The 27595-nt window shown below is 57.7% G+C and overlaps 9 protein-coding genes across 9 annotated transcripts; 5 read left to right on the top strand and 4 right to left on the bottom strand.

Moving 5' to 3' along the window:
- Positions 1–351: 351 nt before the first annotated feature.
- On the top strand, positions 352–1368 carry CGCS363_v004813 (54S ribosomal protein L4; the record flags this gene model as incomplete). Its single annotated transcript, XM_036636662.1, has 2 exons — positions 352–876; positions 934–1368. 2 exons carry the CDS (start codon positions 352–354, stop codon positions 1366–1368), a joined length of 960 nt encoding a protein of 319 aa, XP_036497695.1.
- Positions 1369–2338: 970 nt separating this feature from the next.
- GDI1 (Rab GDP-dissociation inhibitor) lies at positions 2339–4175 on the top strand (the record flags this gene model as incomplete). Its single annotated transcript, XM_036636661.1, has 7 exons — positions 2339–2384; positions 2531–2615; positions 2683–2710; positions 2773–3118; positions 3176–3715; positions 3770–3924; positions 3981–4175. The coding sequence occupies 7 exons, from the start codon at positions 2339–2341 to the stop codon at positions 4173–4175; spliced, it is 1395 nt and encodes a 464-aa protein (XP_036497696.1).
- Positions 4176–4903: 728 nt separating this feature from the next.
- NOG1 (Nucleolar GTP-binding protein 1) lies at positions 4904–7232 on the bottom strand (the record flags this gene model as incomplete). Its single annotated transcript, XM_036636660.1, has 7 exons — positions 4904–4945; positions 5002–6241; positions 6294–6407; positions 6465–6579; positions 6636–6767; positions 6833–7155; positions 7222–7232. The coding sequence occupies 7 exons, from the start codon at positions 7230–7232 to the stop codon at positions 4904–4906; spliced, it is 1977 nt and encodes a 658-aa protein (XP_036497693.1).
- A 631-nt stretch (positions 7233–7863) lies between these two features.
- Positions 7864–8568, top strand: PYR1 (Orotate phosphoribosyltransferase; the record flags this gene model as incomplete). Its single annotated transcript, XM_036636659.1, has 1 exon — positions 7864–8568. One exon carries the CDS (start codon positions 7864–7866, stop codon positions 8566–8568), a length of 705 nt encoding a protein of 234 aa, XP_036497694.1.
- A 475-nt stretch (positions 8569–9043) lies between these two features.
- On the bottom strand, positions 9044–10232 carry PAA1 (Polyamine N-acetyltransferase 1; the record flags this gene model as incomplete). Its single annotated transcript, XM_036636658.1, has 4 exons — positions 9044–9130; positions 9182–9268; positions 9317–9736; positions 9954–10232. The coding sequence occupies 4 exons, from the start codon at positions 10230–10232 to the stop codon at positions 9044–9046; spliced, it is 873 nt and encodes a 290-aa protein (XP_036498718.1).
- Positions 10233–14082: 3850 nt separating this feature from the next.
- On the top strand, positions 14083–15345 carry DDI1 (DNA damage-inducible protein 1; the record flags this gene model as incomplete). The annotated part of the gene is made up of 2 exons (XM_036636657.1): positions 14083–14611; positions 14666–15345. 2 exons carry the CDS (start codon positions 14083–14085, stop codon positions 15343–15345), a joined length of 1209 nt encoding a protein of 402 aa, XP_036498717.1.
- A 416-nt stretch (positions 15346–15761) lies between these two features.
- On the bottom strand, positions 15762–17327 carry RPR8 (25S rRNA (adenine-N(1))-methyltransferase; the record flags this gene model as incomplete). The annotated part of the gene is made up of 1 exon (XM_036636656.1): positions 15762–17327. One exon carries the CDS (start codon positions 17325–17327, stop codon positions 15762–15764), a length of 1566 nt encoding a protein of 521 aa, XP_036498713.1.
- A 5149-nt stretch (positions 17328–22476) lies between these two features.
- On the top strand, positions 22477–25831 carry CGCS363_v004806 (putative transcriptional regulatory protein; the record flags this gene model as incomplete). The annotated part of the gene is made up of 6 exons (XM_036636655.1): positions 22477–22615; positions 22696–23685; positions 23736–24348; positions 24398–24460; positions 24513–25419; positions 25490–25831. 6 exons carry the CDS (start codon positions 22477–22479, stop codon positions 25829–25831), a joined length of 3054 nt encoding a protein of 1017 aa, XP_036498712.1.
- Positions 25832–26137: 306 nt separating this feature from the next.
- On the bottom strand, positions 26138–26992 carry PUP2 (Proteasome subunit alpha type-5; the record flags this gene model as incomplete). Its single annotated transcript, XM_036636654.1, has 3 exons — positions 26138–26311; positions 26365–26903; positions 26968–26992. The coding sequence occupies 3 exons, from the start codon at positions 26990–26992 to the stop codon at positions 26138–26140; spliced, it is 738 nt and encodes a 245-aa protein (XP_036498715.1).
- Between the last annotated feature and the right edge of the window lie 603 nt (positions 26993–27595).

Here is a 27595-nt window from a genome sequence, read left to right as displayed (position 1 = left end):
CGGCTTCAGAGTCAAGTTACACTCGTGAATTATGCACCAACACCTTGGAAACCCAAGTCTCTATAAGACTGGATCGTGCCTCCGGATACTGGCGGCCAGATCGCATTGTCAATCAATCCAACGGATAGCCGTCCATTTTGGAAGGGAATTGAGCTCGATGGCCACACTGAGGGGCAGCCACCATACCCGACTGTGGCGTACGGACCCGCCCGGGGGGTCGTTCACCCGTGGCCGCAGCGGGAGCTCTTCTGATTGGCTGAGTGCCTCCAATTTTTTGACCAGACGAAATAGTTCGAGCTTTCAGAGAGGACCTCACGATTCTTGCCAGCAGCGTCGTTGATCTCAATTGCGATGGCAAACCCAACTGCGCTGCGGCCAGCGATCGGTCGCATGTTGCGGCTGCAAGAGACTCGACAATGGCTGCCCGCGAACCCGACATCCGTCTCTGCCACCCGCCTACGAATCGCAACATCGGCCTTCTCGACCTCAGCCGCCCACTCGAAGCGCAAGACCCGCGACAGCAACCGCCTGAGAGGAGTCTCGAGCATGAGGAAGACTGGTCCCCGTGAGCCGCTGTCCGTCTCGTGGGAGGAAATCCCCCAGCCGGCAGACTACAAACCCAAGGTCTCAGTGGACCCGAAACACGGGCTTTGGGATTTCTTCTACGGCAAGAAGCTGCTACAAACGCCCAAGGAAACCCAAGCCCACGGCCGCGCATGGTCTGTTCGGGATCTGCGTAAAAAGAGCTGGGATGACCTGCACTCGCTGTGGTACGTCTGCCTGAAGGAGCGAAACCGCCTCGCGACGGCGAGAAAGGAGCGCGCCAGGCGCATGGTTGGATTTGGAGAGTACGAGGGCGACGAGAGAGATGACGTGGTTCGTATACTCCCAGCGCTTTGTGGGTTCAATAGTCACTGAACAAAAGTTTCACAGGTCCGCAGCACGATGAGAGCGATCAAGCACGTGTTGACGGAACGCTACTACGTTTGGGAAGATGCACGCAAGCTTGCGGCCGAAGACCCCGAGATCAACCTCTGGGCCGAGGAGGGCGAGCCGGCCTACAGCGGCTACGTTGCCCCCGCAATCCCCGAGCTGGAGCTGGAGCCGGAGCTGGAGCCGGAAGTTGTTGCGGAGGATCAGGCAGTAGAGGAGACTTCAGCCGAGCAGGGTGCGGTTGCAGCTGATGGTGCTCCAGTCGAGGGCAAGACGGACCCGGCGGCCGAGGTTGATTCAGAAGCCACGCCGGTAACTTCTGAGAAGGCCGAGAAGAAGAAGGCCGAGGAGGCGAAGAAGGCTGGGAAGAAGCAGCCTGAGGAGGCAAAGAAGGCTGCGGCGAAGCCCGTGGACCTGCCGGTTCCCAAGCTTTGAAAGCCAAACCGATTATAATCATTACCCTTGCCGGCGTGGGGGCCGAGGACATGAAGCTATGTGAAAGTGTATCCAGACATGTATAGAATCTTGTACGATACGTATTTTGTGCACCAGGCAGACGGTCGTGTCGCCGCCAAAAAGAGAGGAGAATTCCCCTATTACATGTGGTTGGTTCTTGTCTGATGAGATGGCGTCGGTCGGCGGGTCACGAGAGGTTGGCCGGGCTGCTGAGCTGAGCTTGCAAGTCCAACAAGCCGTTGGGGATTGCATAAGGAGAGCAGACGATGAATGCTATGCGCAGTACGGACAACTACTCAGATGAGACTACTCGCATAATGTTACAGAAGTGGTACGGGGGAGGGCGGGACGAGACCTGGGCCCTTGTACCCAGACAGGGCCAGCCACACCGCCGAGTACATGTTTCGCCGGGGAAACAGACGGTAAGTGGTGCTGTGCTAATGAATCTGTAAGGTACCTTGCTGCTCGAGGACGTGGAATCATTAGCCTCAGGCCCAGCAACAAAGCAGCCGGGTACCTAGGTCGCTAGTTGGCTACTATCGCAGCATTAGCGGTGAGCCACAGAGCGGAGAGATGAGAGCGGACCTGAGGGGAGGTACCTATCCATTAACGGGCAGCGCGCTGGAGCCAGACAGGCCCCAAAGCAAGCGCAAGCACTGGCCCAGTGACACACTTGACACTGAACCCCTCCAAAAGCAACAGGTCCCGTCCGTCTGCACCAGGTCCAGGTCCAGGTCCAGGTCCAGGTGGCACCGCGGGCTCTTCATGTCCCTCGCCCCCACCCAATCCTTCCTTTTGCTGCATTTTCGGTCCCACGTCTCCTACAACACCGCAACTACTTCTCCAGACGTGAACATCCAGTCTTCCCTCGACCTTTCTTTTCCCTCCTTTATTGACAACACCCGACTAATCTACCTCCCCGCCTCCCCCCTTCAAGATTCGCGCAAACATGGATGAGATTGCAAAGGAATACGATGTCATCGTGCTGGGCACTGGTAAGTGACGTTACGCCCTCCTGTGCCCCGCATCGTCGCTCTGGCGTGTGGGGTCCCCCCTTCCCGTGCCATCTGTTCTGCTTCGCCTTTGCCCGAGAGGAGCTTCCTTGCTGACGAGCTCTGCTCTCTTTTCCTCCGGATCACAGGCCTGACTGAGTGCATTCTCTCTGGTGTTCTCAGTGTCAAGGGCAAGAAGGTCCTCCACATTGACCGTAATGACCACTACGGCGGGTAAGTTGGCTCCCCCTTCTGCCATGACCGCCATTTCCCCCTCTGAGCATGCGCTGACCATGAACAGTGAGGCAGCTTCCGTGAACCTCGAGACGGTAAATCCCCTCGACTCTTTACCTGCTTACCCCATGAGTTCTGACCCGACGCCCACCTGTAGCTCTTCAAGAAGTATGGCAACTACAACAAGGGCGAGGAGCCCTGGACCAAGTACGGCCGCCTGAATGACTGGAACATCGACCTGGTTCCCAAGTTCCTCATGTCCTCCGGCGAGCTCACCAACATCCTCGTATCGACCGACGTCACACGATACCTCGAGTTCAAGCAGGTCGCCGGCAGCTACGTCCAGCAGGGCCAGGGTGCCAAGGCCCAAGTTGCCAAGGTTCCGTCCGATGCCGGCGAGGCTCTGCGATCGCCCTTGATGGGCATCTTCGAGAAGCGCCGCATGAAGAGCTTCATCGAGTGGATTGGCACCTTTGACCGCAAGGACACCGCTACTCACAAGGGTAAGACGCCGACTGAGAGCAAGGCACCTAGATAAAGCTCGGGCTGACACGTGAAAGGCCTCGACATCAACAACTGCGCCATGAAGGAGGTTTACGACAAGTTCGGACTCGAGACTGGCACTCGCGACTTCATCGGCCACGCCATGGCTTTGTTCACCACCGACGAGTACCTCACCAAGCCCGGTGGCGCCCCGGAGGCTATTGAGCGCATCCGCCTGTACGGCACCTCCGTTGCCCGCTACGGCAAGTCTCCTTACATCTACCCTCTGTACGGTCTTGGCGAGCTTCCTCAGGGATTTGCTCGTCTGTCTGCCATCTATGGCGGTACCTACATGCTCAACACCAACGTCGACGAGGTCACCTACGAGGGCGGCAAGGCCGTCGGCATCAAGGCCACCATGACCGGTGTCGAGGAGATGAAGTTCGAGACCAAGGCCAAGATGATTCTCGGTGACCCCAGCTACTTCCCCGGCAAGGTCAAGCCCATTGGCCAGGTCCTGCGTGCCATTTGCGTGCTCAAGCACCCCCTCAGCCACACCAACGACAGCGACTCTTGCCAGCTCATTATCCCCCAGTCTCAGATTGGCCGGAAGAACGGTACGTATTTGCTTGAGGCCGGAGGAAACGGGATAGTTGGCTGACCCGTGGTAGATATTTACATCGCTTGCGTGTCTTCCGCCCACAACGTCTGCCCCAAGGGCTACTGGATTGCCATCGTCTCAACCATTGCCGAGACCGGCGCCAACCACCACCTCGAGCTCCAGCCCGGCTTGGACCGTCTTGGACAGATCGAGGAGCAGTTCATGGTGAGTGGATGAATGCTCGGCAGCACCAGTGTAATGAAGAAACTGACACCAACTAGGGTGCTCCTATCCCCATCTACGAGCCCACCGACGACGGCCGTGCCGACAACGTCTTCGTCTCCAAGAGCTACGACGCCAGCAGTCACTTTGAGAGCACGACCGACGACGTCAAGGACATCTACCGCCGCGCCACCGGCGAGGAGCTCGTTGTTGAGGGTCTTAGAGAGGGTCTGCAGGTTGCGGATGAGCAGTAAGGCCGACGGCTGCGTACGCGGTGGGGTTTGAACGTGGAGGAAACACACAGTCTGAGAGGCAATGAGCCCTCGCACATCATAACAGACGACGATAAGGAGTAGATATATATATATATCTTGGACGTAAACATCGGGGAGGGTGGTGCACTTCAAAGTTATTCAAGCCATATGCAAAACAGTAAATACTTGTCCCAACAGCGTAACATGAGTGATTTCATCAGGTCAGGGTACGTCGATGATGGTCATGTGGCTTGAGACTGAGTGAGACAGGCAAGGAGAGAGGAATAATGAGAGACACTAGACAACAACGGCACGGCCTTCTACAACACAGGCAACTTGTCACATTTTTTCTCATATCGACTCAATTTTATGTGAATTCTCTCTTCCAGGGTATTCAGCGGCCCCGTAAATCATGGTCTGCTGGGCTTTTGGAGCCGTCACAGGCATAGATACATGAAGCAGAACGACGCCACCTTCCTTTTCTTGAATGTTCATCCCTCAAGGAGAAAAGGCGACCCCGCGAACTGCTTCCCCCCCACGCTCGCCTCCTGCGTTCTCTGGCTTCCTACATGTCGAAATAAATCAAACCAAACGCCCCCAAGGCCAAGAAAAGCGAAAACAAGCACAGCATATTTACTTTTGTTCTTCCCATAAAGGAGCGCAAACGATGCGATGATGCCGCCACGGAAACCTTTTTGTCACTAACCACATTACCGGTCCACCTTTTCTTAACGTCTCTGCGTCTTGCCCATGCCACGCTTGCCGGCGACCTGATGAACGAGTTAGCGAATATGTCTAAAGAATTTGGGTAACTGATAAAACTCACCAAGTGCCTCTGGAGGGAAACCGTCGTGTGACGATCGGCCTCACCCTGTCTGGCGTTCCTGTTCATCTTCTTCTGGCTGAGCTTAGCCAGACGCTCAGCCTTGGTACGAGCACCATCATCCGTGACACCGTCGTTGCGCCTGTCGGTGGCGGCCTGGCTGCGTGCCCTGCTCTGGGAGCGGGAGCGGAGGCGCTCTCTGGGGGTCGCGTCGACGTCCATGGCGTCCGCGTCCTCGGTGCCGGCGCGGGATCTGCCCATGGAGCGGCCGCGGGGGCGGGACTGAGCGCGGGCGCGGTTGACAATGTCGGTGGTGTCGACACCGAGCTGGTCGAGGGCGTCGTCCATCTGGGAAAGGGGCACCTTCATGGACTTGCGGGGGATGATGGCCTGGTTCTTGAGGCGCTTCTTCATCTTGGCCTCGTTGCGGATGAGGGCCTGCTTCTCGCGGATCAGCTCCGCCTTGTTGAGGATGTCGGCCTCCTCCTCGTCGTCGAGGTCCTCGTCCGACTCGTAGTAGCCCTCCTTCTCGAGACGCTCCTCCTCCTCCTCGAGAGCCTGCAGCTTGGCGTCGATGTCGGGGTCGACGAAGTCGTAGACGTTCTGGCCGTTGAAAACCTCGGGGATCTTGTCGTACTTCCACTCGGGGTTCTTGAGGAGCCAGTCGGCGCGCATGTCGACGCTAAAGACGCCGGCACCGCCGTTCTCGACCTCGATGTCCTTGGCGAGCTTGCGGCGCTCCGGGTCCTCCTTGTCGTACTTCTTGAGCCCCTTGACGGCGTCGGGGATGAAGGTCTCACGGGTCTGGCCGTTCATGGGCTGGGCGACGTGGATACGGGCCATGACGTCGGCGAGACGGCCACCGATGGCGCCGCTGGAGTTGGTGCCGGCATTGAGCTTCTGGGAGACGCGCTCGGCGATAAGGCGCTCGCAGACGGTGTTCTTGACCTGCTGGACACCCTCCTGGGTGTTGCAGGACAGCTGGAGCATCTCGACCTCGCCGGACTTGAGGAGACCCTGGAGCTTCTCCTGGGTCTCGGCGTCGAGGTCCTCGGGCTTGACAACGTCGATCTTGTTGACGACGATGAAAACGATCTTGTTCTGGAAGAGCGGCTTGATGCTCTGGAACAGGTTGATCTGGGCCTGGATGGAGTAGCCGCACTGCTCACTGAGATCCATGAAGTAGAGAATGGCGGATCGCAAATGGGCAATCGCGGTGACGGACTGCATCTCGATGGTGTTCCTAGGCTCATTAGCATCCCGTTTGCGCGACGTGTGTAAGGTAAGGCGCTTACATCTCCTCGAGAGGGTGGTCCAGGATACCGGGGGTATCGATGCACTGGAATCGGAGGTACTTGTAGTCAAAGTGACCGCAGAAGAGGGACTTGGTGGTAAAGGCATACGGCTGGCTACACACGTGGTCTGTCAGTCATGTAGTTGAGGATCTCGAGGTCGGCGCAACGTACACGTCAACATCGGCTCTGGAGACGGAGCGCAGGAAAGAAGACTTTCCGACGTTGGGGAATCCAGTGATGAGAAGGGTTCTGGTGTTGGGGTCGATCGAGGGGAGACGGCCAAGATCTGCGCAGTGTCAGTATTCCTAGGCGCGCTTCTGGTTCTCACTATCCGCCACTCACGCTGTCGGACCTGGTCGAGGTACACCAGGGGATCTTTGAGGCGCTTGATCAGGGTGGCCATGCGACCAAGGGCGGCGCGCTTCAGCTGCTTGCACTGGAACAGCGACTGGCCGTACTTGAGGAGACGGACATCTGCAAAACACCAATCAGCATTTCCGTCCCGCCACACGAACAAAACACACGGGTTTCCAACGCACAATCTCTGGAGATGGTCTCGATAAGGTGCTTCGCCGTCGAGAGCTGGCCGAGGGCAATCTTGAAGTGGTCGGCATCGTAGAGGGTGTTGATCAGGTCCTTGTGGAAGGGGTGGATGTCGTTCAAGCGGGGGAACGACTCGATGATCTGGCCGAGCTTCTCGCTGACGGTCTCCTGGGTGAACTTGACCTTGCGGGTGTAGAAGCCACGGATTCTGGAGATCTTGAAGCCGGATCGGATCTGGGTCGGCAGCCGGCGCTGCGTCCTGGAGAGGACGATGTCCAGGAACTCTTGCGAGTTGGGGACGGGAGGGAGGTCCTTCCACCTGGAGGGCGAAACATGATTAGCACACTGCCTTTACTCAATCGTACACGCAACAGAGAGTCCATACTGAGTCTTCATGTTGGGCGGCTGGGGTCTGCACGGGAAAATGAAGCAGTCCTCAGAGTTGCGATCGGTCAAAAATTGCCCGTCCGTGAACTGGATGAAGCACTGGGCGGTCGGGCGGTGTCGAGAGGCTTGAATTTTTTTTTTCCTGGACGCACTGCGGAGACTCGCTTACCTTATCTTATCAGACCCACACCCGGTGGCGACGCATGTCACCTCCCTCTTGGCAGCGGTTCTCGCGCTTCGACGGCGTTTAATGTCGGTGGTGTGAATTCCGCTGAGCGTGAGGGCGAAAGTTTGGTTTGAGACGCACTAATCACTAAGTTTTCCTCGTAAACCATCATGGCGGAGCTATCCTCTCGCGTGTTGTAGATAATGCTGAACATGAGGCTATCCAACTCCCGGGTGGTAGACCCTGCAGAGTGCAGACCCAAGGGTACCTCCGCCTAGAACTTAATCGCAAAAATTTCCAGCTGGTAGTGGGGCACATTCCGCGGGGCAGTCCTTCAATGGAGGGGCAACCCGAGAATCTTCAATCTTGAGAATTCCATCCTCCAGCACACGACAAGCCAGACTGGTTGATCACCCCCCTCTGATACCCTCCTACCGACTCCCTCAAAACAAAACCGGAAAAATCATCACCAAAATGGCCTCTCAGCTCCCCCCCTACAAGCAGGACTTCCTCAAGGCCGCCATCTCGGGCGGCGTCCTTAAGTTCGGCTCCTTCGAGCTCAAGTCGAAGCGCATCTCGCCCTACTTCTTCAACGCCGGCGACTTTTACCGCGCCGACCTCCTCCGCGCCATTTCCGTGGCCTACGCCCACACAGTCATCGACGCCCGCAAGACCGCCGGCCTCGAGTTCGACATCGTCTTCGGCCCCGCCTACAAGGGCATCCCCCTCGCGACCTCCACCACCGACAAGCTCGCCGAGCTCGACCCCGAGCACTACGCGCAGACCTGCTACTCCTTTGACCGCAAGGAGGCCAAGGACCACGGCGAGGGCGGCAACATTGTCGGCGCGCCCCTCAAGGGCAAGAAGGTCCTGATCGTCGACGACGTCATCACCGCCGGCACCGCCAAGCGCGAGGCCATTGCCAAGATCCGCAAGGAGGGCGGCGAGGTCGTCGGCATCGTTGTCGCGCTCGACCGCATGGAGAAGCTGCCCGCCGCCGACGGCGACGACAGCAAGCCCGGCCCCAGCGCCATGGGCGAGATCAAGAAGGAGTATGGCATCCCCATCTTCGCCATCCTCACCCTCGACGACATCATTGAGGGTGCCAAGAGCTTCGCGTCCGCCGAGGACATTAAGCGTACGGAGGAGTACCGCGCCAAGTACAAGGCGACCGACTAAGCGGTTATTGGTTTTCTGGGTCAGAGGATGAGCAGCTGGAGTTCTCAGGTCACGGCTGTCGGCGTAGATGGGCACGCTCGATAGGAGCTTCCCTTGGGTCAGGCGCAAAAGATGAAGAACAAAAAAAGTGATTTCGAAGCGGTCCGTAGACTTGAGCCCCCTCGCATGAAATAGAAAGCGATGCAGGATAAAATGGGTTCAATTCTCTTGCTCTCCCTTTTGAGGCAAGTTAGTCTATGTCATATCCTCGTACCGTAGCTGCATGCTGTCTATAGGAGTTTGCCGCCCTCCAGATATCGTAACGCAGTGGGCAAAAGAAAAAAAAAAAGCCAGTAATGCAAACCCGTCGTTTACTTGAGCGACCAGGGTATGTGTGTCCTTCCTAATCATGTACCGAAAGGGGGGAAGTATGCTGTTACACGAAAAGTCACCCAAGGAAGGTGGACTTTTTCGTATGACCAAACCATGGAATTCTTCACTTGGCCTCGTGGGCACGAGTCTCGCCGGCGACGGCCTTGAGAGCCTCGGTGCTCTTCTTGGGAGGGCCGGCGAGATCAATCACCTGAGACGGCGTCAGTGTCGTTTTGCAGCCGCGGAAATCAACGGCACTTACCATGTCGTTCCATCCACCTCCAGCAAAGGACGCCCTGCTCTCGCCAACATGGCGGAATCCGAATCGCTTGTAATAGCTGACAAGGTACTGCTACATGTCAGCGCGAACATGGCACGGCAGCCAGGGTCAACTTACGTCCTGGCATATGAGGGCCACACGGTCAGCAACGCCTGAGTTGTTGATCTGCTGGAGATAGGACTTCATCATGAGCTTGCCCAGGCCGCAACCCTGGAGCTTGGGCGCGACGGCGAACGAGTGGAGACAGACGGTGCGACCCATGACTTGATGGCCGAGACCCGACGACTTGGACGACTCCTGGTCGCGCCAGTTGACGGGGTAGCTCATGTCGGCATCTGTGACGACGGGTCCGTTGCCGAGGGTCGAGACGACGTGGGCGCAAAGCGCGAGAACGGCGCCGTTGGCGCGGCCCGTCTCGACTGGATTGGCCACTGGCAGAGTCTCCAGGGCAAAGTCCTTGTCCTTGGCTTCGCTGGGGACGATGCTGCAGAAAATGCCGGAGCAGATGTCGGAGCAGGTCGAAAGACGGTACTCGAACTGCAGGGAAGTCAGCATGAACCAAATCTGGCGGAGGAGACCATGTTCAACACCGCTGGCCACACCAACGAGCAACGCAGCAAGGCAAATTATCTGCAAAGCGCGGAGCAAGCAGCGATGATCGCCATCCACCCAGGACGCGCGAGAGAAAGCAGCGCGATCGGAGAAATACCGTGTTGACCCAGAGGAAAAGAAAAAGAAAAAAAAGTTGACTCACCTTCTCTCTGGTAGCGCGATGGTCCGGGTTGGGGAAAGCAGCGTTCTCGAGGACGACACACGACTCGACACTCGAACTGGTCAAGGGCTGGACGAGGGGGCTGAAATGGACGGGGAAAATCTCCTGGACACGGAGAGAGTCCGTCTGAGGGCGCTTCTGCTTCTGCTCAGAGCGGATGCGTTGGGCCTCAACGTAGCTCTCGTCGCCATCGTCCGAGTCGTCGATGGCGCAGTCAGAGGCCGCGGGGGGCTGGCTGACAGGAGGGTTCTTCTCGGGCATGGTGGCTGATGCGGGCTGATGCGCGATGATGAATGAAGATGGATGGGGTAAGGATGAGTAGGATCCGAGAGTATGGGATATGGAGAATGGGAGGAGGGGTGTTGGAAGTTGGGAGGTTGTTGGTTACACAACAGAGAGAGAGAGAGAGAGATTGGAGCTTTTCTGGGAAATATTTCCTGGGTTGCAAACACCAGAAACAATTGGCAACAAGGCGGGAGCACGCCGAGAACAGAGAGGCCCAAGAAGGCAAGTGCTATACTCAAACGGAGAGCACTGGCCGGCCAGGGCGGGTCGGACACGGAGGGCACACAAGAGGCTGCCGGCCGTGGGATGGGATGACGGAGCCTAACACAGAGAGTGCCGGCCGGGTGCCGATGAGGTGAGCCGATCAAGGCCTGGATTCCGGGGGGACAGGCGCCGAGTGGCAGTGAGAGAAGACTACCTAAGAAGGGTCACTGAACGTTGGAGGGGCACAATGCACCGACAGTGTGAGACAGTGAAGAAGATGGCAACGGCAGCGGTGGGAGCTGCAAGCTGCAAAAGTCAAGTAGGTAAGCTGCTTCAAAGAAAAAAACAGGAGACTGTCAAAGAGAAGGGCATACAGCTGGTAAAAGACTTGATTGGATTTGCCTGGGCTGGGCGGGCAAACAAGAGAATTGGAGTTGGATGACCTGCCATTGCCAGCATCTCCTCCAGCCATTGGGCGGGCCGCTCACTCACTGGTACCTGGGCTGGTAGGATGAGGTGTTTGTCGCGTGACCGACCTACCCGCAGTGGCACAGTTGTGGCCTGTTCAGTCCCCCTGGATGCTCAAAGGCCGTCTGCCCAGGCTCCATCTTTATTTCCCACTCTTTGCATGAGAATGCTAGAGTTGCGACGTTGACGAATAACGCTGCTTGTGATGCATCTCAGGTCTGTGAGATTAGGTACAAGAAAGGGCCCTCTTTGTACAGATGGCGACGCGGGTAACAATGGATACCTGTCCGACCTCTGTGCTTGTTCAGCTCACCCGCTGATAAGGGACGGCCTGAAGCTGCTAATTGAGGCCCTGAAGCTGGCTTGCTGGCTGCCCAGGATCAAGGGAAACAAACCGAGGTGCCACGCCAGCTTGGGAGGCACCTCTACCTAGGTACCTACCCCACCAAACATTGGCTCTAGCGGCTTGACCTGAATGCCTGCCAGGTGCGAGAGGCCTTTGGAGCAGGGAGGCTGTAGAAGATGTACTGGGCGTTTCGAGAGAGGTGCTCCTCAAATGCTTGAGCCGTATTCATGACTTTGGGTTGATTGGAATGGTATGCAAAAAAATCAAGAACCAACAGAGGCCGCCCTCGCTAGAATGACCGCGGAAAAAAAAGGCAACATTAAAAAAGGGTGCAAGATTTGGCGATGCTATCCGTACTTGTTGGTGAGTAAGTGTGTTGTCAGGTCTTGGCATGCTTGTTGCTCCTTTGCCATGCGCCTGGCTGGAGCATTTTGCTTCGCATCGTGAACATGTCCCCACCACCACAAGTGCAAAGGTAGAGCCTACTTTGCAGTGACACTGCTGGGCAAGTCAATCAACCTGAAAAGGGACATATCTCTCCCGTGTCGACGGCCCGTGAGAACGAGCCGGACAAACCAGTTTGGTCAACACTGTCAACTATGAGGAGAGGCCCTCGTCCGGCGGAAAATCTTCCTGCTCTGTTGCTCAAGCTGGCCGGGTGACAGCTGCAGGAGGTGACTGAAACGGATGGGGATGGAGGTGCAGCATCGACATTTGCTAGGTGTCCCGGTCCCGCGATCCAGAGTTGCATCGCCCCCGCCGCGCTTCTGCAGATGCAGCACGCTCGAATAGGACGGCAGCTGAGGCACTTTTGAGTCTTGTAGCAAAGTACATTTGGTGTTGGTTGGAGCGAGGCATCAATGAGGCTAGCCAGAGACGTTGTCGGCCAGTGCAAACAGCACCATCGACCGGCAAGCAAACGGCACCCGGCCTGAGAAGTTGGCCGGAAGCCCGGGTCCTGCCCAACCTCACCAGCGTCCGAGCATGTCTGTGCAGTGCCGACGTCCGCCGGCGCAGACGCCGCGGTCTGTCTGACTCGACCGGAAGGTGTCATCATCCAGCGTCGGAGTTATCGAGACACGATGATCTCTGTCTCGAGTACTTTCTCTCGTCTTTTTGCTGACGATAGCCCAGCGCCTCGATTTTGCAACCCGCATGATGTCGCTGAAATCGGTTGGTCCTCGACGGGCGCCTCATCATGAAGAATTTGCCGTGGCCGAAGCGAGCGGGTGGGATTGACTGGATCTCCCGAGTCGAACCGGGATATCGAGGGCTGGGGATATTCGTCGTTCGGGATCTTCGTCATTATTGCACAGAAACCCACCAAAGCAGTGGCAGAGGATGTCGCCGGCAGCGTTCGATTGGCGGCTTGGGGCAACAGACCTATCAACTTGCATAGTTGAGGTAAGCTCCAGTGTAAAAATATCCATCGCTTGTGTGGTGAGCAAGGTGTCGGGTACCTCGTCTAAGGAGGGATGGGTGTGCAAGGGTTCGTTGCTCGTCAGTTGCCTTGTTTGACTTGCGCAGATGCCGCAGGTCATGTAAACGGGAGGTAACTGGGCGGACGACTTTCGCACCTGCAGATACTCTGACGGTACCTCGAGCGCGGCTTAGGTAACGATTAGCTCGTGGGGCTGATGTGCTCGGGAGAGGCACCTGAGAAATGGGAGAAATAGGTCGGGTGACGGTATTGCGATTGCGCGTTGCTGTTTCGTTGCCCGAGGCATCTGGCTGTTCCCTGGTATCAGAGTCCAGCCACAGTCTCTTTACCTAAGGTAGGTATGTAACTGTTGACATGACAGTGAGATGCCCGGGGAATCAGGGCATGCAGATAGCTTACCTGTGGTACAGCAGCATGAAAAGAAAGTACCATGCTGACGCATAGGTTCAACGCCCTTCCATCAGCTTCCTCGTCGGCTTGGCCAGTGCTTCCCGTGCTGTACTGCGTCGAATGGAGGGTAAGGTAGTGCGAGCTTGCCGCCCCAGCTCCATTGCCGCGAACGGGGAAACGGGGCAACGTACAAAGTAGACGACGGCCAGGGCCAGGGTGCCTCTCGTCGCCGCGGTGTCTCTTCCATCGTGTTTTAGGGGTCGCCCAGCGCCCACCTTCCTGACGAAACACTTGGTTGGTACCTGAGTGGCCGAGCTCTTTACGTACCCCGACCTCACCTCGTCTGCCCGCCCTCCCTTACGTCGAGATCCCTACCTTGATCACATTGACGTTTCTCTCTGCTACCTACCTTTTTTCTGACGACGGCAAACACCCAATCACCAGAAGACGCACCACAAGCCCGCACCCAATCGAAAACTTTTCGCAAGCTCTCTATTTTCCAGCCTTCTTCTTCTTCGTTCAAAGACGTCTGCTTTTTCCATAAGACGTCACCACCGTGCTGCCTGGATTCCCGCCGCTGCCCCTCCAAAACACCCCTCATCAACCCTCCACCGCAGCTCCGGTGTGAAGCTGAAGTACCTAGAACTTCGCATTCGCAACCGTGAAACTCGACTGGCTCGTGACGACAGCTAGCCTTACGTTGCCCGCCAACTCTACCAGAAGCCTCGGGCTACTTGCCTCCTGCTGCTCACCGCCGCTACATACTCTTCCAACTTACCTTTCACTTCCACCCGGGCACCAAAAACTGCACATCTGACATCGCGGGAAACAAACAAAGCCCATCATGTAAGCTCGCTACATGTGCGAAACATTCTTGACTCTCGACTGACAGCTTCGGTGACAGGCGCATCACTCTAAGCATAACGAATCCCGAGGTCGAAGACCAAGATCTTCTCACCCTCGAGATCTTTCCCGACATGCCTGTCTCCACACTCCGCGAAGCCATCCAAGCCGAGACACAGATCCTGCCCACCTCTCAGCATCTCTACCACAACGGCCGTCTGATTCAGGATGACAACAGCACGATGGAGCAGCTGCAGATTGCCGACGGTGAAATGTTGGCGTTGCACGTGAGAGATATGCGAGGAAGCACCGGTGTGCCCGACCAGGGCAGGAGAGGACAAGGACAGCAGCAGCGTCGACGACCCGGCGGCCAAGACCCCGAGCTCATCCGCCTCCAGATCCTTGGTGACCCCAACCTGCGTGCGGAAGCTACCCGTCAGCAGCCTCAGCTCGCCGCCGCCCTCGAAGACCCCGCACGCTTCGCACAGCTGTTCAACGATAGTTACGACCGGGAGCAACGCGAACGCGAGGAGAGGCAGAGGGAGATCGCACGCCTGAACGAGGACCCGTTCGACATTGAGGCGCAGGCCAAGATTGAGGAGATGATTCGCCAAGAGAGGGTAATGGAGAACCTGCAAAACGCCATGGAGCACAATCCTGAAGGTAAGTTAAGGATTCAGTCAAGACAAGGAGCTTGCATCAGCTAACGGTTCGCAGTCTTTGGGAGGGTCCACATGCTGTACGTGGATGTCGAGGTCAACGGCCACAGGGTGAAGGCATTGGTCGACTCTGGAGCCCAGGCCACCATCATGTCGCCGGCGTGCGCGGAAGCGTGTGGTATCATGCGTCTTGTGGACAAGCGCTTCGCAGGAGTGGCTCGTGGAGTCGGCACAGCCAACATCATCGGCCGCGTGCACTCTGCCCAGATCAAGGTCGGAACGCTGTTCCTGCCCTGCAGCTTCACCGTCATGGAGGGCAAGCAGGTGGAGCTTCTGCTCGGCCTCGACATGCTCAAGCGCTACCAGGCCAGCATCGACCTCGCAAAGGACAAGCTTATCATTCAAGGCGAGGAGGTGCCCTTCCTAGGCGAGGCGGAGATCCCGAAGGAGAGTGAGGAGGCACTCGAGGAAGAACCAAGACTACCCGGTCCTGCTGGCACAACCATTGGCCAACGGTCTGGCGTTGTAAGCGGCCCGGCCGGTGGTGGCGCCTCCGCTCCTCAACCTCCTGTTCAACAGGGTGGCCCAGCGCCGGCGCAGTCTGCCGCCCCTAGCTTCCCCGAGGAGCACATTTCTCAGCTCATGGCCCTGGGCTTTCCGAGAGAGGCAGCCGTCAACGCATTGCAGGCCACAGGTGGCAATGTCGAGTTTGCCGCGGGCCTCCTGTTTGGGGCATAGACTGGCCAGACGTATACGGGAAATGGTCGGGCTGAGCAGGACCTGCATGGGAAGCGCGTGGCCAACAAATAGGACAACGGACATTACGGGGTTGGGTACAATACAATAACTAGAGGCGTCATGTGTTTTTCTCGCCCAGTGCGACACGGGCAGCTTGTCCTGGCCCAGGTGTTTGTAAACCAACCAAGTCAGCATGTTGTATTTCAGAGGATAGCCCCTGAGCGGTAAATGCCCACGGAGATTGCAGCACTCGTGCCTTTTCACTGCCGATTCTCTTGTGAGAAGTCTTTTGCATATTTCCCTATGTACAATTACGTGATGAACCCTTTCTCCCCTGTATGATATCCCATATTCCAGTCTTCCGAAGATGCACAACTTTTGTGTAACCATACAAAACTCCAGCCACGACGATATTCTCACCTAATCTTGTAAACACAGGGCTTCAAGATGGAAGTCTCATCAGCATTGTCCTCCGTATTCCACACGAATCGCTTCTGTTTCTTCTCCTTCTCCACGAAACCTGCGGCCTTGGCGGCGGCAAGACCCTTGCCCTTGGTAGGCACGGCGCCCTTGATGAAGTGCATCTTGACGAACATCTTGTTGGACAGGTCCACGGCGCCCTTGTTGCCCTCGCCCTCGCCACGCAGCACGAAGCCGCGCTTTCGCAGGGCCTCGATGAAGGCCGAGACATCCGTCTCGCCGCGGCGGTCTTCGTGGCCGTCAACCTCGACGGCGAGGGCCGTGCGGTCCGCCTCCGTCTCCGCCTCTGCTTTGGCGGCCTTGCCCTTCTTCTCCGTGGCGGCCTGCTTCCTGCGGTTGCCGACGCTGTGGGAGACGACGGCATTCTTGGACTTGACGGGCCCGAAGCGGGACTTGATCTCCGCGATCCACAGCTCGCCCTTCCAGTGGAGGATGCGGTACGCCTCTTCGATGAAGTCGATCCAGTTCGTCCCCATGAGGGCGAGACAGAAGATGGCGATGTCGACCGAGCCGTCTTCCAGAGGGAGGTTGGCAATGTCGGCCTTGGTGACGAACTTGGCGGGGGAGTGCAGGTCGTAGCTCTTGATCTGGAGACGGAGCTTCTGAGACTCCGAGGCCAGCGTCGAGGCGAGGCGGGCGTCGCCGCAGCCCAGGTCGGCAATAATGCAGGTGCCGTCCGTACGGGGGAGCGGCTGAGGCCCGTTCGGGTTCTTGGGGGGCATGCCGCGCGGCGGGAACCGCTGCTTCGCCCGCAGCTTGATGTCGCGGATGTAGCCGTCGACGGGGTTCTCGGGCCACACCTCGACCTGCCGGCGGAAGCCCTCGTGGTACTCGGAGAACATGTCGGGGGAGTCTTCAAAGAGCTGGTAGGCCTCGGCGGAGGGGCGGGTGTACAGCGTCTCGTTGAGATGGCGGAAGCGGGCGGAGATGAGCTTCTGTCTCATGGCGGCCTGGAGGGGGGTGAGTTTTGCGGGCGCCGGGGGCACGGGAGGGACAGACGCAGCAATGGCCGCTGCGGCGTCCTTCGTCTTTTTCTTCTTCTCGTCCTTGCTGGGTGTCTCTGTCGACTGCTCGTCGACATCGTCGTGCTTCTCAACCTTGGACTTCTTGTCCTTCTTCTGCTTCTTGTCCTTCTTGTCGGTCCTAGGCGTGCTTTCCTCCTCTGCCACCTCCTCTTCAGGTTTTGAGTCCTTCTCCTTCTTCTGCTTCTTGCTGGGCTTGGCCGCATCCGGCGCATCCTCGCCGGCCGTGGACGCTCTGCGCTCCTTCTTCTTGGGAGTCTCCTCGCCGCCCTCGCTCTTCCTGCTGCGCTTACCCTCCATCTTCTTTCCCTCAATCACATTTTGGTAGAGGTCGGCAAAGTTGGACTCCGTGACCTTTTCGTCCTTGTTGTTCCTCTTGCGCTTGCGCGTCTTGTTCTTCGCGGGGCCGTCCTTCTGGCCGCCAGGCGTTTCCGACTTGAGGGCGTCAGCCGCGACGGACCACCCTGGGACTGCGAACATGTTTAGGTTGACTTTGAGGTGTCAATGGCTGGTGCTGGAATGAGATCGCAGACGCGGGATGAAAATGGACGTTGTTGTGAATGAAGCGTCGCTCAAAGCTCAGTCTCACGCAGCGGCTCATTCAGTCTTGGTCGATGAAGTTTTTTTTTTTTTTTCCCCTTCCCATCGTTATCGCACCCCTGGACGCTGATCGGCGCCAGGATGGGAGAAGCAAGGTGGGTGGACCGTGCACACCGCCGAGCTTTTGGCACGCAGTTGCATCGTCTAACTGTAAGCCAACTTCCCCATCACCACTTTTCCGTCTTTGGGCCGACTTCTGTACGGATTTGCCTTTCAAAACTCAGCACTAAACCCACCCATCTGGTTTTCCTCATGAGATGCGTTTCTTGTGGAACGATGCGCGAGCCTGTCAGCGCCGCTATGAAGATGTGCATCTACCCAACGTTGGCGCCACTTCCATGAAGACGGCTTTGCGCCAGTGAGATGCAAATCATCTGTCTGGCACCAACAGCGGTAAGACCTGCGACATCCTTCAATACCCCAGATCGTCTTGGCATCATGAATGCTGCCACCCGTCACCCTGGTGGGAATGCCCCTTTGCACCTACTGACATGCTCGAGTTGGACAAGGCCAAGTGCATTCTCTGGACCCTGACATGGCCTCCAGTTGACTTCCGCCCGTCCGCCCGCTCCCTTCCGCCAGAAACTGGAGGAACGCGCTACTGGGAAGCCAGGCCGGCTCACCACAACCACCCTGCCAGGTCTTCCGAGATCTGCACGGTGGCTCATCGGATTGGTCCTGATCTTTCGGCCCTGCATCGGGTCCTGGGATCACGACGTTTCAGCTTACTTTTCCAGCTTGCAACGACGCCAGTAAAAGCAAAGGAATTGTTGTTCCAGCAAAAAGACAAATAGCTCGCCCAATGGGGAAGCCATGATTACCTCTGCAATCTCCAGAATCCTCCCGCATGCGTCGGACCAGACGGAAACATCCAGACGCGTGCGGGAGCGACCCCAAGAAGGCACTCAGAACGGGGAGCCGCAACCTGGGCCCGACGAGTCCGAGCCTCGTTACCTACGGCTGCCTTGAGCCGAACAAACGTCCGACATAGGCAACTTTGCCATGGCGTCTGTTAAGCCAGCTCAGAAGGGGAAGGCCTCCTGTCAAACAGGTTGCTGGCTGCCCTAAGCTTATGACAGCAGGCTGGGGACGGATGGCTTGTCCTCCATCCTTTGGGTCGCCGCCAGTCTATTAAAGTTAGGGCCGTTGATAGCTCTCCATGCAGCTAGTCTCCAGCCTGGGATGATGGTTCCCCTGGTTTAACCACCGAAACATTGCTCCCTCGGATGCCGCCACGCATGCGGCCCCGTTGTAACCGCCTGCGCATTCTCACCGGAGACCAGAAGCTTCTGCAAAGTTTTGGACGGCGGCAGCGACCCACCGGTGGGTTGTTCGGCGGACAGTCGGTTCAATTCTCAAAAGACTCCGACTTGTGGTCCGAAAAACGGGCACGGCGCATTAACCGGCCTTATGGAGTACCGCTATGTTTGGCGTTGATGGCGTGGGCACAGAGACAGGGACCTGGGGAATGGCAGCAAACCAACACGGGTGGCAGCATTCGGGGATGAACGGCCTTCCAGAGCCGTTGGTCTCGGGAGCCAAGACAAGACATCAAAGAGACGAGACAGTTCAGAGAACCTTGAGGCTGGAAACGCTCACCAAAGAGACAGAAATAGGGCAACCGGCACCGTGGCACGAGGCGCAGTTCAGTCTCTGTGCCGCAATGTGCCAGATGCCTTTGTTTGGCAGCCGGGCTTGCTTCATTGCCACGATTCGCATCTGGCTATTTCAGGATCGTCCTCGACGGCCAGTCTTCGACGTCACGGCACTCATTGCTCTCTCGAAAGAGGAGAGAGCTCCCTGCCCCGACTCTACTACTGGCATGCGGGAAGGCTACCTGCATACTTAGCCTGTGGCGGCAGCCAGTATCGACCTCTGCTCAGATCAGATACAGTAAACATCCGGGAAAAGCTGCCAAGGCGACCCTGCGCGTCGAGGAGGACGAGAAGGCACAAGGCGATCGATGATGGGCGGGAACCGATTGTGACCAGTTGCAGTTGTTCAAGAGGGAAAGGGGGCGGGCGGAGGTGGTCCGCGGGGATCGGCGTGCCTCCTCCTGTTCGACAACGAGCACGTTTGTGTTGCACCGTATGCCAGCCGACTGTGTACTGCGGCCAGTCGCCGGTGACACCGTCCATGAGGTCGGAAACGCAACGATTGGCCGAAGCTGATGTTCGCATGCTTGGTGGCTAGAATGGGGGGGGGGGGGGGGGGATGGCGAGATCCCAGCGGCACATCGCCGTTCATCTCAATCAGTCCATCGGCCTGCCAGACTTGGAATGCATTCACCTAAGTTGGGACGTCGTGGCAAGAGAGACGGGTTGAAAGGCTTGTCTCGTCAATTCTCATACTGTCCCAACGGCGGCAGGAAGGGCTGTCAAGCCATTGAGAGCCTCCACCCTACCTAGCAGACGGCCTTCGCGAGGCCCCGTCGGCGTCGGGTTGTTCTTTCTTAGCATGCCGCTTGCTCGGCACATGGCAAGTTGCCTAAAACTAGTGGGCAGAAATGCATCCCACCTTGGAACGCCACCGGCGCATATCTCACTTTTGGGCTTGATGGCCACCAACGGACGATCTGGATACCCCATCGATGACGAACACCCCCGGCCCTGCTGAAGATTCTGAACATCACGAGGGTTTCAATGCATCTTCAATAGTAGCGACGAGCGACGCGCGACGGGCAGTCACGGATGCCGCGTCCCCGTAGGACTTCGCCGTCGACCTAGTCGACGCTTTTCGCCGGATGTCGTCTTGGTCATTGCTGACCCCATAGGGCAGACGAGGGGCAACAGGCTGGACCCTGACAGACGGGGAGAGTCCAGACCTCCAAAGACCTCGGATGAAATAGCGTTCGGCTTCTCTCTCTGAGCCCCATGTTGTCTGCGACGTTGGCGGTGCCCAGGGCGCGAATGCTGCGAGATGGTTCATGCCACCACGAAGCTCAAGATACCCATGGCCAGATTGTCGGGTATGCGAGGACAAAGTCTGTTGAGCGTTGCCGTTGGGATTTGCAGCTTGGCGGGTTGCCTAACCCAACCTCCAATCTCCGCCGCGCTTCAATCAAATTTGCAGTAGTTGCCCTACCGGGACGGTACCGGATTGGATTGCTTCACCGCAACAACGACGATGCAGGCCGCACGATGCACAGCACAGCGTAGTGTATGCGCAGAAAAGTTTCTTTCCTCGTCAGACCATGCGTACATGAGTAGCTCGGGTTAGCTCTGCTAGACCCGTGGGACCACAGCACCACAGGAAGCAGCTTTTTGCTTTCGAGAAGGAGAAGAGACGATGATTCAGTCAGCTCGTCCTAGTGCCGTGCGCCATTCCACTGAGCCCTGTCACTCGGGACATGACAGATCCCTGAAAGAGGGGCCCCCGGTCCGCCCCTCAGTTCAGTGGCAGCCGAGGCCCTAAACGGCCTAATCCTCGCAGCCCAGCGGCGCCATCGCGCGAAAACATGGCAGGCTCACGACGGAGCTAGAACCCTGGACGAGCCTTACCAACCACCGTATGTACTGCATAGTACCTACCTACTTACGGCGGCATGTATGCATTATTACTGCCCGCGGGAGGGGAAGAGCAGACACAGCAGACGCAGCAGACACATTGAGATGGATTTCGGGGCGACTGGGGGGGACGTCTTTGACATGGAACCTACCTGGGAATCATTGACTGAGCCATCTTAGCGCGCTGCTTTATCACGCAGCAGCACGTATCACACCCACTCGTGTTGCTTCCGCAAGCCACCCCAATACGCCGTATGTGTGTTTTCTCCCTCCCGTCGTCTTGCCGCACCTCCTACATACATGCCCATACTGGACCAAGAATAGCCAGGGCCGGGCAGCCAACTGCGTGCGGTGGACGGTCCAATTCAAGACCTTGAGCCAAAGGTGAGTAGGCAGTGATTAGAGAGTCCCATGTTTTCACTCTGCTGTTAGTGTTTGTTGTCTTGCTCGTACTTGTCACGTCCCTGACCCCCTCGAGCCCGAGTCTCTCAGAGACAACTCCAATTGTCCTGCAATGCTGTCTCTCACCCTCGTCCCCATCACCGGCAGCATCGACCATGGCTTTGTCTGCCTTGCCGGTCATGCACGATTAATGACCCCTACCTGAATCATCTGCATCCCCGTCCTCCCATTCGTCTGGGCCGGCTCTCGTGTCTGGTTTGGTTCGTCCCGATCTCCCAAGTTTCCAACCTCCATCTTCCTGTCACCACCCCCCGGTCCCTCCGGCCCGGCCTCCTCTTAGTCTTCTCGCCGCTTGGCACCTCCCTCGCTCTCTACCTTGTCTCCGTTGTTTGTGCATCTGCCTCTCCACGCCGCCTTTCTTCACCTTGCTTGATACCCTGTTACAGTACATTTGCCTGCCTTGGAGCTACCTTAATCTACCTACCCTTCTTCCCCTCCCCCCGTCTTCTCTATTCCAGAGTGGGAAAGGTCACCAGTCCCTCGTGTCGTGAGAGACACATCTCCAACTGCTGCAGACATCCTTACACCCCCGTCCTACCCCACGAGTCCATGCGTCTTGTCCAACCCGTTCATGACAACCTATTCGGCGTAGACAAAGTCACACCGGCTTGTTTCACTTCCTTCCACCGTCTATGGCTGCTTGATAAAAAGCATCTCACTCCAGGGCGCCCGACTTGCTTCCTCTAACTTTCCACCCTCGAACCCCGTCCCGTTGCCCGCGCACAAAGGCGGAAGTTAACCCACCTTGTCTCGCTGCGCTGCTGCCACTCTTGGACGCTTGTGGCCCGTTGAAGACGCCGCCTCTTGACTAAACGCCTGCCCAGAAATCACAGCTTTAGCCCACCCTCCTTCACCGTCACCGACGCGCCGAACACCGAACGGCACTGTTCTGAGAGTAGTAGTAGTACTCTCTGTGCCTTGGGCAAGCCACACGATATCTTGTGTGTGCAAGTTTGCGGGAACTAGACGAGACCATCTGTTGTCGACAGGACCCAGTGGATGGAGATTTGAGTCGGGTCACGGAGCTTCACTCACAACAAGACAGCATAGCATCTACTAGGATGGACACGGCCGATGGGGCGCCCGACGGCGGCGACAAGTCCCCGACCAAGGCCTCGGGCAACAACGATGAGAATGACAACGATGACCAGAACCGCAAAAGAGCGAACGTCAGAAAGAGGACCAAGACCGGTTGCCTGAGTACGTGCCCGCCTTCTTCAGCCAGATTCAACACGAAGGGATGTCTCGTCTCTAGACCGAATTGCTAACATGACCAAAAGCATGTCGAAAACGACGCATCAAGTGCGATGAGGGAAGGCCCATTTGCAACAACTGCATCAAGTCCAAAAGACACTGCGAGGGTTACAACCAGCGAGTCATCTTCAAAGACCCAATCGGCGCATTCAACCTGAACGGAGTCTACGGCCCCGTGGTCTACCCTCCCGAGGCCTCAAATCCCCCTTTTCATCAGCTGTCCAACCCGCCGCCGAAGTCCTCCAATGCGCCTCCCCTGGCACCAATAGCTCCCAAGCCGCCACAGAACATGGACTATGGCGGCCAGCCGATGCATCCCCAGTATGGCCAGGGGTTCCCAGGCCCATCTTCGGGTCATCACCCATCTTCCTCTCCATTCGACTTCAACCAGTATGCCTTTGGGCCGCCGCAGATACCCCCGCAAATGCCCCCGACGCCTTCATTGACATCGCCCATCAGCCCAGACCAATTCCAGGGACCGTTCGGCGGAGCCCAGAGCACCTTTGTAAGTCCAAATACCGACAACGGCTCGTTTGCGTACGTACCCCGGGAAGCATGGCAAGGACAGCATTCAAATCATGTACGGGTGGAAGAGATTCGACACTACCCCAACGACCCTCTGCGGCGAGAAGACGTGGTGGAGGACCCCGATGTCCAGTTCTTCTTCAACGACGACGACGACGCATCCATGGGCGATTCGGACGACGGCTTCGAGGACTTGATGGGTGAGGAGAGCGCCTACGGACAACTGGTTCAGGCCCGTTCGGACGGTCCCTGGGACGGCTTCGGCACCGAGGTCAGAAAGTTCTCCGCCTTTGCGGAGGAGACGATTCTCACGTCGTACATTCCGACCCCGAACAACTCACCGCTCAACGACGAGCGGACGGCAGCCCTGTTCTGGCACTTTATCAACGTCACGGGCCCCAGCATGTCCCTGTACGAGAGGCATCCGTTTGACCACACGAAACTGATGAACAACTTTTCTGTGCCAAAGGCCGGCCATAACTTGTGGACCTGTAAGTGTTTCCATGCCTCTACCGGGCTGGACACGATTAACCATCCGCAGACACGTTCCCCATCCTGTCGTTCAACCACCCGGCACTCCTCCAAGCAATGCTTGCCTTGGGCGCTTTACAGATAGCCAAACTGCAGCAGATCCCGCCGACGGCGGCCATGAAACACTATCACCTCTCCATTCGCAGGATCGCAAAGAACGTGCGAACAGTAAAGAGGAGGACGTCACCAGCCACGCTCGCAGCCACCCTGCTGTTGGGGTACTTTGAAGTGTGGAATTCGGACCACTCCAAGTGGTGCAATCACCTGTTTGGAGCCAGGCTGCTGATCAAGGAGATACCTTTTCGGGAGATGACGAGGAACATACTGCCGCTGAAACGAGCCAGACGGGCGCTGTTCCAAGAAAGCCAGAACCAGCCGTTTGACCCCTTTTACATGGGCCACGACAACACGCACATGATGAACCATGATCTAGACGATTTGGACCTTGGCCTGCTGAGTCAATTAACGAACCAACACGTGTCGTACGAGGACCATGCAGCAGCCTCGATCGGCAATTACTACACTGACCGCGATATCGAACATTACGAGCATTTGAGGGATCTGTATTGGTGGTACTGCAAGATGGACGTCTATCAAAGCATGCTCGGTGGTGGGAAGCCATTGTAAGTGTTTCTCTCGCGGATGCACATGACAACGCTGACGGACTTATAGTATGGACTACCAGCACTGGACGCAATGTCCGCCCCGAGCCCCGATGGGTCGACTGGAGGCCATGTAAGTCACCCTCTAGGTGCAGATAGCATTGAACATGTGCTGACTCTGGTAGCTACGGAACGTATGACCACTTGATGCTCCTTCTTGGTCGCCTGTGCAGTTTCGCTTCCAAGGACCTCGCTCGAAAGAAGAAGTCGTTCAAGGGGTTCGGGTCTCCGGGTGGCCCCCCGGGCGGTCGTCCAGGGGTTCCCACCGGCGGCCCTCCCGGTGCGCCGCCAGGACGGGGAGGGCCGCCAAATGCGTCCGGGCCGCCGGGAGGAGGAGGCCAGGAGTGGGGCCAACCGGGGATGGCGACCGGTATGCCTGGAGGCGGGCCGCCCCCTGGCATGATGGGAGGGATGCCTGGTGGGCCGCCCGGAGGTCCACCGCCGGGCATGAGAGGCCACCCAGGAGGGCCGGGCGGTCGGATGGGAGCGCCTCCCGGGGCCGGGTCACCGCCCATGTTCCCGGGCATGCTGCCGAATCTCCAAAAGGTGAGACTGCCCATGGGCTTCAGCCCTCCGAGAGACGACTCGCCGCCTCCGCCGGAGATGCCAGAAGACCTCGACTCCGACGTTGCCATGGAGGCGGCGATGCGTGAGTGGGAAGGCCTTAGGGAGGCGTTTGAGATCCTCCGATCCCAGTTCGGGCCCGAGTTCCAGGCCCTGGGCGCCGAGTACGCAGACCACAGGGACTCGCCCTTTGGGCCGACGCTGCAGTACCGCACCTTTTCCGTGGCCGGCATCTGGATGAACTACTACATGGGCCTGATCCATCTTTACCGCGCACACCCGAGGATGCCGCCGGCCGCCATGATTGCCGCGGGCATCCAGGCGCAGCATACCGAGAAGTTTGCCATCGAGATTGGGCGGATCGCGGCGGGGCTGACGGACGACGTCTCCAACGCCACCGAGATCAGCACCTTGGTCGGGGCGGCGCTCATCGAGAGTGCCTTCTGTCTCTTTGTCGGCGCTATCCAGGTAATACATTCACGTGGCCTCACCGCCCTTTTACCCGCCCGGAGATCATCCTCGCTAATACGGTGTACAGTACAGAGACGACGCCCAGCGTCACTGGATCGTCAGGCGGATGCACGACGTAGCACGTCTCACAGGCTGGCAATCTGCGCGACAAATCGCCGAGGGCTGCGAGTCTGGCTGGAAGAAGGCCGCGGCTATGGGACGGGGTCCGCCGTACACAAGAGACCCCACGCTCCAGACTGTCGTGCCCCCCTCGGTGTGGTTGAACCCGAGGAGGATTGGCGCCCGGCTGGAGCTGCTGGACGGAGACGACAAGGTGCTCGTCGTCGCCAAGACGGAACGGGCGCATTACGCCCTGGGGCTACTCAGTGTCGAGCAGGAGCTGGAGAGGCTCGATATCAAGGAGGGATGAGAGACAGCCCTTCTAGGCGATGGACGGGTCGTGTACGATGTGTAGATCAGGGCTTCCAACCTTTTCGAGTAGGTTTAGTTTTAGATCAATACGACGGGTCCATTCAACGTCACCTCCTGAGATCCTCATCACGTTTGAGTACGCTATTGATACACGGGGGGAAGTCGTCTAGACGTCAGGTTCCTGATTCGTGACCGGTGTGCCTGGGTAAGTATCTTTTGGGTTTCTCTCCCTTCCAGAAAACGTCTTTTTTACCCGCCCAGCCTCATGATTCTCTATTACGCTCACCCTAGCCCATGCTCTCGTCTAGTTGGCAGGGAGTCGCTCCACGACCGCGGCCATCTCCTCATCCGTGTATATTCTGAAGCCCTTTTCCTTCGTTACGCTCGCTAACTGCACGTTTTTCGAATCCAACTTCTCCTCCATAACCTGCTTCAGCGTCTTGAGCACCAGTGTCTCGGCGTCGGTAATCGTCAGAGACTGGAGATCATGTCAGACACGGTTCAAACACATCGCCGCGGAGGGGGTCTCACCTTGTGGTACTCGTTCTGCAGCTCAGCCTGAGCGCCCTCGGAGCCGGAACCGATGGCCTTGGCGTCGTAACGGTAAAAGGTGCCGCTGGGCTCGGCGTGGAAGAGCTGGGGGCCGTCCTCGTCGTAGCCGGCAATCAGGAGGGCGACACCAAAGGGGCGGGACATGATGGTCTCCTCACCCTCGGCACCCTCACCGAAGCGGAGGGCCAGGTCGCAGATGGCCTGAGTGCACGACTCGACGCGGAGGGGCTCGTTGTAGTTGAAGGCGTGGGACTGGGACTCGACGCGGGCGTGCTCAACCATGGAACGGGCATCGGCCTGCAGACCGCTCATAGCGCATCCGATGTGGCGGTCGATCTCGACAATCTTCTCGACGGAGGAGGTCTCCAGGAGGGTCGAGGTTACGCGCTTCTCGACACCGAGGACGACACCTTCGGAGGTGGCAACACCGATGGCCGTGGAGCCGAGCTTGATGGCCTCGAGGGAGTATTCGACTTGGAAGAGGCGACCTTCGGGGGAGAAGGTGTTGATACCTCGATCTGTTGTTGACGGGTTGTCAGAGGAGCTCTTCTCGGAGACAGGGAAGGAGGGCAGTAGGCTTACCGTATTCAGATCTTGCCATAAACATCTTGGCGGTGTTATGTGTGTCAAATTGCTAAAGAGAGAAGGTGGTGAATCTCTTCCAGAGGAATTGATCGATGTGTTCAATTCCTGAGCGTTGCAGGCGTGGGTGATGCGGTTGCGGGATGCTGGGGTGGTGATGGTGGTGGTGGATGGAGGGGAGCTCGTGGTGCAGGCAAGGTAACCAAACGGTGACGGTGGAAGGCTGAAGCACAGTCAGGTCGTTAGGCAAGCACCAGCCTACGCAGCCGCAAGCTTGGGGGGCTCCAGCAGCGGAAGCAGTACCACTACCACCACCACCAGCAGGACTACGTACCTGGCCCGGACCTTAGCGCAGCTTGCTCCTGGCCCCTGTTCGTCTGTCAAAAGCTTCTGATTGGCTGGAGTGACAAGATCCCCTCCAACAGCTGCCCGCTGTCCCGTCCCCGGAATATTTCAGGGGTCAGGCGAGCCCCAGGGCCGGGGCCAACAACACGCGAGGATTTTCCGAGCAGACGCGCCTGGGCTAATAGGCACTTTACTGTGTAGCCCAGCCCAACCTGCCCGCAGCTTAGACCTGGAGAGTGCGACTCTGCAAATAGAGGGGCACGACTTGACGAACAAAGAGGGA

The sequence above is a fragment of the Colletotrichum siamense genome (assembly GCF_013390195.1).
Source record: "Colletotrichum siamense strain Cg363 chromosome Unknown KSG_Cg363_contig03, whole genome shotgun sequence".
In the NCBI taxonomy this organism is placed as follows: Eukaryota; Fungi; Ascomycota; class Sordariomycetes; order Glomerellales; family Glomerellaceae; genus Colletotrichum; species Colletotrichum siamense.
Note: the sequence above shows the minus strand (reverse complement) of the source record. Positions and strands in the feature narration are given on the sequence as shown.